Genomic DNA, 13171 nt, shown 5'->3' on the forward strand with positions numbered 1-13171 from the left:
TAGCCCTCTATAAGGATAATGCCAATTAAGTTTTTAAAAAGCCATTACGTAAGGTTTTATAAAGTCTTCATTTACCTCGTAACCCTGTCTTATAGCAGTCCTAATTTTTGACTGGCATTTTAAATAGACTTCGGCGCCAGAAGTCACCGAAGACGACGAAGTGAGACATGCGATGCCCTTCGAAGTGAACCCTCCACACTTCTGCTACAACGGCCAGTGTCTGGTCTACATGCAGCACCAAGCGAGGCTTCGCGTGCCTTTATCTTTGATAGCACCAGAATTACCTGAAGATAACAGCACATCAGACTCCGACTGGTGCACATATCGAACAGGTATAGTACCTACTACCTACTTACCAAGTAACTCAGACATAAATAATTCTACTTACCAAGAGAAAATAACAAAAATTTATGCAATTCTTTTATCGTCGTCGTTTTCACAAATGGGGTAGTCAATAATTCCAAATTTAAGATCCAATAATGTAAACCCGTGAAATAATATCTTAATGGATTTCTTGTTGTAGGTATAACTTTACTTTTTCATAGAAAAAAGGACTTTAAAAGAGTGATCTGAATTCATTAATTTTGTCGTCATTATAGCGGGACCTTCAAAATGTCAGGTGCCTCCAAACCGTCTGGCAGAGGTCTCGGAAGACGACGACTGCAGGCCGGCCGTGCGGTGCCAAGTTCTCGACCCCTATGATGAACCTGATGGTGTTTTGGCTGACGCTGAATGCCGACTCGTCATTGGAGATCCCAGTTATACGTTCTGGACCTATTTAATTATCAGGTCTGTTAAGGACCTATTCAATTACTATAAGATACATGCTTACATAAGTACCGCGCTGGTACTTTGACTCGTTTGTATGATTTCTAATTTTGTTGGATTTCAAGTTTTCTTTTCTGATTTTTGTTTAAATTAGACACGTCATTGTAAGTTAGCAGATGTCTATGTTAGTCTATTCAATCACTACTAGAATGATGCATTTTCATACCTATTTGTTTTGTGTCAAGCAGTGATTAATGGAATTTTTGCTATCAGTGACTCAAACCACGAACCACGAGTTCCACTATAGACCCATGTAGGGTTATTAATAATGATTATTGAGTATGTAAACAATCAGCTATTTCCGTTAGTACCTACCTAAACCTAGTAGACATTGTGGCAGTTAAGCGCCACATTGGAAATAAATAAACTTGTTAAGATAATAAAATAATCGTACTTCTATTTAATATTTATGGCTAAATAATTTTATGTTTCAGAATATTATCGGACATCTGGCCAACAGCAGGTTTAGCTCTCCTCGGTACTGCCTGTGTGATTGCGACCAGAGAAACGTCTTTGGGACGAGGCGATGTCGGCAGACAGTTGGCCTTCGGCACAATTGGGCTGGCCATCTTCCCTCCACTGGCTGGACTGGCCGCTGAACAAATGCCCGACACTCCGTTCCTAATCCCATTTGTTCTTCACGCTGTATTCATGGTCATCGGAGCTCTTATTCTACTATTCGATAGGTATGTAAACAGTAAACACACTATTATTGCAAGGGCTTTAGCCGTTTACGACAGTTAAAATTAGACTGTTAAGTGTATCGAGAATTTCAGGAGTATGCCAGGCACTAAACGATGTATTTACGTACTTTACACGCTTATAATCAACGTAGTCAGTTGGTACTACCTACTTTTATAACTATGAATCACTAGTGAATGCCTTTGATATGTAGGAAGTGGTGATTTGCTTCACTGCATCTTTTGAATGACTCATCTGTAGAATATAGTCATATTGTATTTATGTAAATTGCATGAGCATTTGATTATTATTCATACAGCAACAAATAACTAACTGTTCCTTATTAGGTCACTGTAAATATTAAAGCCTACCAGGAATATATATCACTGTTTGAAAGAACGAGTTTTATCATGCAAACACGATTTAGCATTTCCTACAATAATAAATATCATTTATATGCCGTTCTGGTTACCTACTATCTGCTACGCCTACCTACTATTAATGATAGATCTATCTACAGGCTGGTGTTAGTTATATGTACCTATAACATAGGTACAATCTGTTGGAAAGAGGTAGGTACCTTTGTGGCAGAAAGAACGACCTATTGAATGTCTATCTATTCAAAACCCTCAGTGTCACAAATTCTTATTATCTAACATTTGCCATCAATTTCAGTCATATGCCCCTGTCTACCCCGGAGTGGTGGTGGCACACTGCCACTGGTGTGCTGGCGATGCCAATGAACACGGTGCGGCGATACGGGGCTGAAACAGCTGCAGTTTTCGCTGTGGTGGCGCTGTTAGGCACCTTATGGAGCGGGATCGATGCTTACTTACCATGGTAAGATAGTAAAATATTTCAACCCTATCAAAAATTTGTTATCCAGTAAGTACCCAAGTACCAGTATTTACAAAAAAAAATGCATTATAATATTAGGAATTAGGATATAACTTGGGAACATAAAGATGGCGTTGATCATTGGGAAAGCAGGTAAAGTTTTTTTGGGCGTTTCGTATACAAAAGGTGCATGCACTAGTGTGCGTGATCGTATAATGTCGCAAAAACTGACCCATAGACAGATTGCGTTTGAATAGTCAAGGTTCGGTTTGCCATGGGAATCATAAATAATTTTGTCTATGAAGGGCCTGTTATGATGGTAGGTACCATACAAAGTGTTTAATATTTAAGTAACGTAGGTACCTACTTAAATATCACTAGGTCATGGTCTCTGGAGTAGAGACATATGGTTTGTGTTTATTTATTTAAATATTTGATCAAACAAAACTATTAGTCAAATTTTAATGATTTAATGACGAATAGTAGTTTATAGAAATCTACCGAACTCGTTCATAAAATCAGTGTTTGTTGGTAATCTCCGTAGTAAAGTAACCTAATGACAAATTACTATTATTTCAGGACGGTACAGGAGCTGAATGGCACTGTAACAGAAATGGGTCTAACGCTAACCGCAGGAGCACTACCCGCCGTGCCAGCCCTCTGGTGGGCAGAAGCACTCGTAGACTACATTGGCCATTCCAATGTCTTCATCATGGCATTTACTTTTTACGGCATAAGATACACTGGTATGTTAACCGAGCAATTAAGATCACCTATAAGCAAAACTTGGAAACAGCATTTAATCAAGATACCTATTGTTGCCATATAAAATATCTGTTCAATTTTCCGAATACTTTTTTTATTTGTATGATAATAATATTGTAGCTGTTAAGTCAACAAAAAAAAAAATAGAAATATTTTATTATTTAGGGGTGGTAAAATTCTCACAACAAATATTTTGATACGAAAGCCGTTATTTTGAAAATAATTTGTTACATGTTTTTTTTTTATAACTTCCAGGTTTGGCATACAGCACCGACTACACATGGGTGGTGGTGTGCGAGATTTTGGAAGTATTCACACTTAGCTTAGTGTGGGTGACCGCTGTGTTGTATTTCCGTCACCTGGTGCCGCGCAAATACACAGCTACCGGACAAACTCTGCCGGTTATTGCTCATTTCTGTATCGGTACGTTTAAATTTCTCTTCGAATTATTGTTTATTATTTTTATATTGTGTTAATATTTTATTTTAAATGCCTATTGTGTTGGTATTTATATTATAGTGGTGTATTTTAATAATTTTCTTTGTTTGTTTTGATCAGGTCGGTGTATAGGTGCTATTATCGGCGGTATGGTTTCCCTACAGCAGCCGTTGCAGGCGGTGCGCATGGTGTACCGGTCGTTGGGAGTGGTGGCGCTGGTGGTGGCAGCTGTGTACCTCGGACTCTATCACCTGCTCCTGGCGCCGCGCTGCGCCGCGCCCGCTGTGTCGCCGCCACACCATCTCCTCCAAGGTAAGCGAAACAATGCGTGTAAATGTCATTTAGTTTGAGATTGTATTTGAGCAATATTATTGACGAACAGCTGACTTTACTTTGTGTTTCTTGTTGGAATTTAACGTTACCTGACTGCCAATTCCAGTTTTTATGTTTGTCCGTTGTGTACTAGCTCTTTGTGTACCGAACTAAATATGTATGCTAATTGGTTTTATTTATTTCTAAAAGCTTCCTCTATAGACGGACAGCTTAACGCTAAAGGTATCTACGTAATATTATTGGGTGATTTTTACAGAAAATTTTACCATTATAACGTCATTATTCTTGACACGAAGTAATTTTAACTTTTGAACTTGAAACTTTTAACAGTTACTAATAGGTATAAATGACTGTCGGTTTCTGTGATGCAAAACGGGAGAAATGTTATTATTTTCTTTAAAAACACCCTACGTTCAACTGCACTGTATAAATAAATAAATCGTTGTATTTGTTGCACTACAAAGTAAATGCTTGTTCTTGTGGTTCTCTCATAGATCAGTTAGGCTATTCTGTAACTAGCAATTCGAACTTTCGACGTGAGCTCGATCGCATTCTCGCCCGTCATTGGTCGAGATAATTTTGACAACAATTGACATGACGGACCGCGATTGAGCTCACTTTGATCTTTTGAATTGAAAGTTACTGGATAGCTTGGCAGTAAATAAGTTATTGATTCGTTAAAGTTATGATTAAGTAGAGAAGACTCATAATAACATGTGCTCATGAATGGATTTCAGGTTTAAACAATACGAATGGAACAACGAACGGCACGTACTCTCCTATGCGGGTGTACCACGAAGAACGTTCCAGGAAAGGCCACTTCCGTTATTGAGGATCATTAGCTATAAAACACGTAACAAATAGTACAGTCAGTGAAGAATGTCGATTTTGCAAATCTGTATTTAATAATCATAAAAATGTAATGAATACCAGACCTACTTCTTTATGTAAAAATGTTATTTATTTGATAACATAACTTAATCCTTGAACATAAGTACAAGGTGTCTATCAAGTCACAAATTAAGCATGAAATGTTTGTCTGAAGGACAGTAGCATAATAAAAACGATTTTTATGTGTTGTCTATGCAATTTAATTCTTTTTATAAGTGTTTTTAATTCCTGTACCTAGCATAATGTAAGCGTGTCTATCATAATAATAAATTAATAATGCCGTAAATGTGTATTGTGCCTATGTAATTAAATTAAGTATCAATTCTTTTTTTCGTCCCATATATTAAGCTTTAAATGGGAAAACAGAGAGATTGCATGGTGCTTGTGTGAATGAACTTTTGAGAAACAGTAAGTTGGTCTAGTAATGAGCCTTTCGCATTCACATAGCGTGGGTAATGTTTGACAAAATGATACATAATAATGTTGTTTTATATTCTTCCACCAATTGGTTGATTTGTTATCGTAAAAAGCAGCTAAATTCTCATAAAATATTAATTTCTAGGATTACTTTATAAGTTTTTTTTTATAAATTGCATTTCATAATTTAGATTCTAGGCAATCACGAATTATATACAAACAGAATTGTGATATTAAAGTGCTTTTGTCTCATGTTTTGATATTGCTGTCATCATTAATTTATACTCTATAAGGTATCAAACACAGACTATTTGCATTCGTAATTTTGTATAAATAAAATCTAAGTTTTTTTATTAATAAAATGATGTCACTGCTTCGTTGTTTAATTTTGGTTAAATGTTCCCACCAATTTATATTGTTTGATGAAGATTATACTTTAAGCATAAATTTTGATTATACAAGAAATTAAAAAATATGGACAACAAAATAAATAAAAATACTTTTTTATGAAATACAATGGGTTTGTATTTCTTATTCCAACAATTTACTTATACCGACAGACACATCAGATCAGAAGGCCTATCGACTATCACAATAACATTACATTAGCAAAAAAAAAAAAACATAAAATATTCTAAATGGCTTAACATCCATCGATACATTTGCCTGAGCCAGATTTGTATTTACATCACTTTTTAGTATTCAAAAATAAGCGAGGAATTTATAACTAAAGTCTATATAACATTATATAGCATAGTTCAAAAGTCAAATAAACTTATTATAGTTCCAATACTTAAAGGAATTACATGTTTACTATAGTCACCTTGTCAGATATCACAAAGTTAATGAACTTAAATTATAAAATATACGCTCATAAACAAAATACGAATATGTATCTCCTAACGAGATTCAACTTTCGATGTTCGTTTATAAGGATCAAATTCGAATAGGTATAGAATTGTTGTTGTTTTGAACTTTCCTATAAATATAAAAGTTATATAAAAACTACATATTATCCTACACAACTATGTCGTAAATCTACGTTTGGATATTTAATATGAAAAAATAAACACGCTTGTAGCTAATAATTTCAAATAATATATTTAATATAACTTATATAATTATTATTAAATTTGTTGTACACTATTACCACTTCAATTCGAATGAGAACTAAATTCGATTAATTTCTATTTAAATAAATTAAATAAGCCAAGAATAATTTTGTAATGATTTGTAAATGTGCATGCTATTTGTAATGAGTAATTCTGTATTATAAAATCTACTGCAGGATAAAAAGCATAAGAAATGCGGCATTACTTCAACTTATTATATGGAATTAATTATTATATGAAGCGTGTGGCAAATAACGATTGTTGAATCTTGTTTGGAATACTAATGAATACACATAAAGAGGAACAAATTAAATAATGCCTAAAAAACAAACAAATATACAAGTAACTACCATTTGAATGGTATACATGCCATAAGTTCAAGTTGCTATAATTTTATCCTTTCTTCTTCTCAATGAGACATAAAAATATAAAACAACTGCTTTAGCTTGACGATATAAAAAGTAAATCCAATGTTTTAAATGTAATATACTGTGATAGATATTAGTCAGTGCACTTTTAATTAGCCAGTGTACTGAATAATAGAACAAAAATTCTTTCAACAAGACAAATAGTTCGGAGTTTTGTGCCACAAACAGTAAACTAGTTATTCACTAACATATATGTATTGTTATCAGTTTTCAGATACATCCTAAACAAAAATGTACTACAATGACTTAGTTATAAACATCAATATTATTATTAGATGACAGACAATTAACAATTAGGGTTTGAATTAATCTGTACTTAAACTAACAAACAAAATGCCAACGTTATTTTTTGGGGTTGCATTGCCATTTTGTGTTTTTACTTTTGTTTATATCGTACATAGATAAGTCTTAATAAAAAAATAGAGACAACAATTCCAGAGAAAATATGAGTTACGAGGAACAGTTGATATTATTTTTCTTGACTTCTTGGATATTATTAGGCAATAACAAGAAACTGTTTACACAGTGCATCACCCTGGTTTTCTCAATCAGATTATATTCCATAATAGCTTGTAATATAAGGACATGCAACATTTTCTGATAAGTACCAGAAATACAGTAAAATCGTATTCATATTAACATATGGCGTTATTAGCATACATTGTTATTTCTGTCAGATAATTGAGCATTCAGTAAGATATTCCAGTTCACAATAATGTTTTACAAGCTACATACAATTCGAAAACAGCACCCAGTCTGCTTCGATAGTTTTAATTTGATTTTGTAGTCTAATGTTAGGACTTAGTTTGAATTCGTCGTAAGTCTGCAGTCTTTACAAACTGCTTAATACTGACACCAACACTTTTTGTACTATCCAAATAAGTGCTGCATGTACACTAAACTTCTTGAAAAACGCAATCAAACTAAAGTTCATCTAAATCAGATAATGATATTTCAATTCTATACAAATTTCGTTTATAGATACGGTTCACTATGATTAGCAGCTAAGTAAAACAAATAATGACATTTCACTTGAGAGTTTTGGTAATTTTTACCTATATGGGATGTTAAAAAAATCAGCAACTAGAGTGGTTGACAACCGATGAATGTATTTCAGATCCAAGATACATTTAAAAATAAAAAATATCATTTGATAATTAAAACAGTTCTCTATCACTTCTGCCCATTCAAATAATATATAGTTTATAATTGTTTTGAATATCTACATTGAAGTCGGCTAACAACTTTAGACAAGTATTAAAATGTTGACCAGTTTCATTTATGTACTTAACTACCTAGCTTATGCATATTTAGTATAATATAACTTACCTAAAATAAGATATAAAAAGTTATTTAGGTTTCTTCTAATATTTCAGAAGATTCTACAGTTTTCAAACTGGTTCCCTGTTCATCACCTACATCATCTTTCAACAATGTTTCAATCATCTCTTCACTCATTTCAGTATCTTGCAGTCTATCATCACTATCTTGATTATCAGCCTTATCATTTAAATCATTATTATTTATACCATCATCCTTTACTTCAGCTACCTTATTTGACTTCTTTTCACCCTCATCATCATTTTGTAGACCATTCCTTTCAGAATTTTCTGTACATTCCAAATTATTCTTGGTAGGCAGTGTATCTGCCTTGTCTATATTGTCATTTTTGATTGTGTCTGTGTTGGAGTCAGTTTCTTCATCTATATCCATGTTATCTTTTTTATTTACTTTGTCATTTTCTGTTTCAGTAACAGGAGCATCAGCTACAGTACTACTCTGTTCTTGAATGTTCTTTTCAGAAGCGTTTTCACTAATTTCCATAATGACATCGTCTTGAACATTGCTTTTTCTTTTATTGTCCTCTCTCAAGTCCCTTTCAGTTTCTTTAACTATGTCACTATTCAACACTTTATCATTTGCACTGCTTTGTTTGTTAATTGCATTTACTGGGACATTCACAGAGTTATTTTTGTGACTTATAACTGCTAGTGAATCGCTATTTTCAATAGGTTCATTGTCATTTAAAGGTTCAGTTACACTTTTGGAAAAGTTATCACTTTTATTATTCTCTTCACTATCATTATATTCACTACCAACACTTGTTAAATCTACCTCTTGGTTTTCGGAGCCATTAATAGATTCGATAGAATTTTCGTCTATAAATATAGGATCATCATTAACTTCCATATCTGGTAATATTTCGACGTCATCGTCATCTTCACTGTTGCCACCTGACTTCCGTGTAAGATACTGTTTAAAACCTTTATTCAGATTATCACGGATTTCAGTAAATCTACTAGATGACGTATTCAGCAACCTCTCGAAACTTCTATGAATAGTGCGCATTTCATCAATTGTTCGAGTACGTAAGAAGACAGTAGTAGCTTCTTTTTTTAATTTATTAAGTCTTGAGAGAGCGTATTCCAAAGCATCAACTGCATCAACTAAATTGTATCTATACCATTCTACTGGAACATTCAAATCGCAATTTCTAGGCATAACTTCAGCAGGTTTTATTTTGGAAATAGTAGCTTTTGGTGTACTACGTTTTAAAATGCGAGGTACATTCCGGGTTGCTTTGGGAGTGGCTACAGGTGAAGGAGCGACCGAGCTAAGTTTAGCTGCATACGTGGCGCCTTTCGATATCGTTTTACCAGTTGCTTCGGCGACTGCTACTATAGTAGCTGAATATCCACCTGGCATAGCAGGGTTTGAATTAATAGCAAATATGCGACCATCCGGTAGACGATACATTTTATTTGATGATAAAGTTTGAGGGTCCACACGGAATTTCAAACCGCCTGTGGCTGTGTTAACGGTAACATCGTTATCAGTCATTTGAACAACATTATCTGATGTTACATCAACTGGTTGATTATTTATGAGACGTGGTACTAAAGGAGGTGGGTTGCTTAGCTTTGGTGGAACAACAGGACCTGGCGTAATACATTGTACGTCATCATCATTGTCTTCAGTAACCTGTAACAAAAGTGCAATTAAAAAATCGTAAATAAGTAAATAGTAAATATGTTGTTATTAAGAAACTATGATATTGAATCAACAATAATATCAATGCACTATTTCCATATTTAATAATTTAGAAAAGACAGCCCTTAATTTTAACAAACGAAAATATATAATTTACGCATTTGACGCAAAATTGCCAAATTATAAATTTTCCGAAGCATTAAGCGGAGGTGGACATTACGGAACTTAATGTCACTGTACAATGTATAATACACACTTTATACCATTTGTGTTAAAGGTTTCATATAGAGAGTGAGTCTTTTGCCATATTCTGGACACAAGAAATTTCCGAAAAACCGATAAAAGCCTAGCAATGCTGTGTATAGTGTAACCATGTATAGAACACGAGACCCTTGCCCGGCAGTCAGCCCGACCAACAAAGCAGTAAATATGATGACATGTCGTTAAAAACTCAAATACCATTAGAAGCAAGCCTTACCTCACACAAAGGCTCCAGTGGGAAGTCTGGAGTGCACACAACGTCGTCTTCTTGTGGTTTACCGGTTAAAGCAGCCACAGTTGACATGTCTAATCCCTGTAATAGAACATCACTAGGATATAAAATTCATAATTTATAAGTCCATTTGACTTTCCGTTACTTATTTGAAGAAATATTCATGGAAAATGTCAAACAATGAAAACATGTATTATAAATTCATCTTTTCTTGTGTTTAAAACCAATCTTCTCAATTTAAGGATCAGGGATTCACCAACAACCCTTCCATTTCCATTCCTAACCCCCAAAAGACCGGTAACGCACTTGTAACACCTCTGGTGTTTCTAATATTCATGGGCGGCGGCGATTGCTTACCATCAGATGATCTGTCTGCTGGTTTACTGGATTATTCCAAAAGAAAAACACATTAGTTAAATTATTCTTAAACTATTAATGCAAATAAACACATACCTGCGTTAGACTTTCTAATGATAAGTTAATATTATCATTACTATAGATATTTGGATTAATACCATTGAAAGTACCAATCACTGTTTGAGTTGTTTTAGGCTTAATGCGAGTATAGGTTGTTAACGGCTTGTTCCGGTCATTTATGACTCGTATAGTACTGTTTACTAACAATGGAGGCAACTGTAACAAATATTTTTTCTCATTTCAGAAGGTAATAAATAAAAATTACATTGAATTACTTTTCAATTTATAAAGAGAAACACTAAAGAATTTATAATTACAAAATTATCAACCCAATATTCTGGGTTATATTTATATAATAAAAATATCATACCTTCATCCTTTTAGGAAGTGGTGGCAATGGCAACTTTGTGTTTGGTGCAATATTTATTGGATTTTTTACTAAAACTGCTTTGTTTTTTGGACTTAAAGATCTCTTTTGGGGCTTTTTTTCTTGTTTCACCTCATCAATATTTACAGAAGCAAACTTTTTGACCTAGAAGAGAAAAAATTAAGTAGATAGTAAATATTTAATATTAAAATATAAAATCCTGAGTTATGTAATTTTATGGTAGAATGATAAGAGGAAACAATACCTAATATCTTCATTAATTCATTAAATACCATAAGGGCTGAAATTGCTGTCGCATGAGCATGCGGGGAGCAACATGTTCTTAGAAAAGAGTTCATATACTTGAATAAATTTTACATAGCAAAACGATGATGACTATCAAAATAAAAACAGCATCCAGTAAACTCGTTTATAATAATATGCAGAAACTGCAACTGGTCCCTATCGCACAGCACTCACATGTAATACAATTTGAGCCTAAGAGAAACATACCTGAATTGTTGGTGAAATTTTAGATATTATACTAGAAGTAGTCTTAGCATCTGTGTTTGACTTCACATCTGATTCCTTCTTGATTTCCTTCCGTTTTGGAGTTTCTGTTTTCTGATTTCTCTTTGTTTTGCTTTTGCAACATTCAGAATAATCTACAGAGCAATCCTTTTTATATGCTTCCTTTAATTCTGGATCTTGAGCTTGATGAGCCATTCTATAATATATTGCAAAATATAAATAAACATGATTTAATTAAAAAGAAACATGGAAGGTAGATTTTAAGATAAAAAACATTACTTATTTTTGAGGTCACAGAAACGTAGAACGGCCCAGCATAGTGCACGAAGGTCCCAAAGACATTTGTTATTGCATTTAAAACATTTCCAATCATCTATATTTTCAATTTCTTTGGCCTTTGACATTCCAAAATTACGCTTGACACATTTCTGGAAAATAATAAAGTTTGAAAAGCATTTACTCCTTATCTAGGAGCCTGTGAACCCCAGATCTTCAGTACATTATAAGAACTGAAACTTAGTAACCATTTGCACCTAATCATATCAAAGTAAGATTACCCAGTATGAAGTTTAACAAAGTAAAGGAAATTGAATAATATAGGCAAGTTAATAAATGTTTCAAAATTTAGCATAGAAAGGATTTATGTGGGTTGCAATAGGTTTGTTCCCTATTACACGTGATTTGTAAACATAGCTAGTGAAGCGTTTGGGTTTATATGTGGCTTGCTATACAGTGACATATCAAATCAAAACAGTTGTTACTTCACTCTGTATTTTAGTTACTAACTTTTCTATTTAAATCAAAGGAAAATTTCATACCGCACAAAACACATGAGGGCAATCAGAACAACAAAAAACTTGTCCACCTTGACCACACCATCTACAATACAGCTCAGAGCCATCATCACCCTTCTCAAATTCTCCACTGTTATAGAAGATGTGACAAGTATGGCAGACGAGAGTGCGTAGCATTGGATGAGCACGCATACGGGATTCGTTGCGTGCTGCACATCCTAGATGACGATCACAAGCCGTACAATGTAGTCTCATAGACTTTAAGGTGTTGAGGTCTGAAATACAGAAAATTAATAGTTTAAAAGCTAGTTCTATTTATCAATGAATTATATATTTGTATAAACAAGAACATTGTTTACCTTTAAAAACAGTTTTGTAGTAACTTCTCTCTTCTTCCTCAATATCATCATCAAAGTCATCATCATTAGGATCTAGAATTTGAAAAATGACCAATGTTATGGCTCTGATAAATCCGTCTTTAACAACGTTCCAAGAATTTAGTAAAATTTCTAATATATACCTGGGAAAGGCGGGAATATAACACCGTCATTCGAAACCGGCTTCTCAGACTCTGAAGCTCCTTCACTGTTGGCAATTTCGCTCATTGTGAAAGTTGATATTCATTCACAGATAAGACGTTCCAACTAGTTCACTTATTAGTTAAGCACAAATAATATTTCGAAAATAATTCAGACATGAAAAAATATATCGAATTATTACTCAGGAAACACTATTTAATCAGATTTTTTAACAAATTGAAGTTAAGTTCGCCATCTTGGACGATCATTTACTTATTTTTTTCTTTATGTCTGTTTTGTTTTTAATAGTGATGTCCATGTTGTGTCCGT

General features: G+C 33.7%; 2 protein-coding genes across 3 annotated transcripts in view; one reads left to right on the forward strand and one right to left on the reverse strand.

Moving 5' to 3' along the window:
* Positions 1-5564, forward strand: part of LOC118263261 (uncharacterized) — a 23990-nt gene extending 18426 nt beyond the window's left edge. For both annotated transcript variants that reach the window (XM_035575114.2, XM_035575113.2), the window contains exons 7-14: positions 128-332; positions 600-789; positions 1263-1514; positions 2185-2349; positions 2926-3092; positions 3367-3534; positions 3670-3861; positions 4620-5564. In XM_035575114.2, coding sequence (XP_035431007.1) covers positions 128-332; positions 600-789; positions 1263-1514; positions 2185-2349; positions 2926-3092; positions 3367-3534; positions 3670-3861; positions 4620-4714 — 1434 coding nt within the window. In that variant the 3' untranslated portion in view covers positions 4715-5564. The remainder of the gene's footprint in view (positions 1-127; positions 333-599; positions 790-1262; positions 1515-2184; positions 2350-2925; positions 3093-3366; positions 3535-3669; positions 3862-4619) is intronic.
* Positions 5096-13136, reverse strand: LOC118263260 (uncharacterized). The gene is made up of 9 exons (XM_035575112.2): positions 12844-13136; positions 12683-12754; positions 12348-12598; positions 11809-11957; positions 11512-11725; positions 11002-11163; positions 10668-10847; positions 10200-10295; positions 5096-9712 (listed from the first exon to the last, which is right to left on the reverse strand). The coding sequence occupies exons 1-9, from the start codon at positions 12926-12928 to the stop codon at positions 8084-8086; spliced, it is 2838 nt and encodes a 945-aa protein (XP_035431005.1). The 5' UTR covers positions 12929-13136; the 3' UTR covers positions 5096-8083.
* Positions 13137-13171: the final 35 nt, after the last annotated feature.

Source organism: Spodoptera frugiperda, chromosome 27 (assembly GCF_023101765.2).
Source record: "Spodoptera frugiperda isolate SF20-4 chromosome 27, AGI-APGP_CSIRO_Sfru_2.0, whole genome shotgun sequence".
Taxonomy (NCBI): domain Eukaryota; kingdom Metazoa; phylum Arthropoda; class Insecta; order Lepidoptera; family Noctuidae; genus Spodoptera; species Spodoptera frugiperda.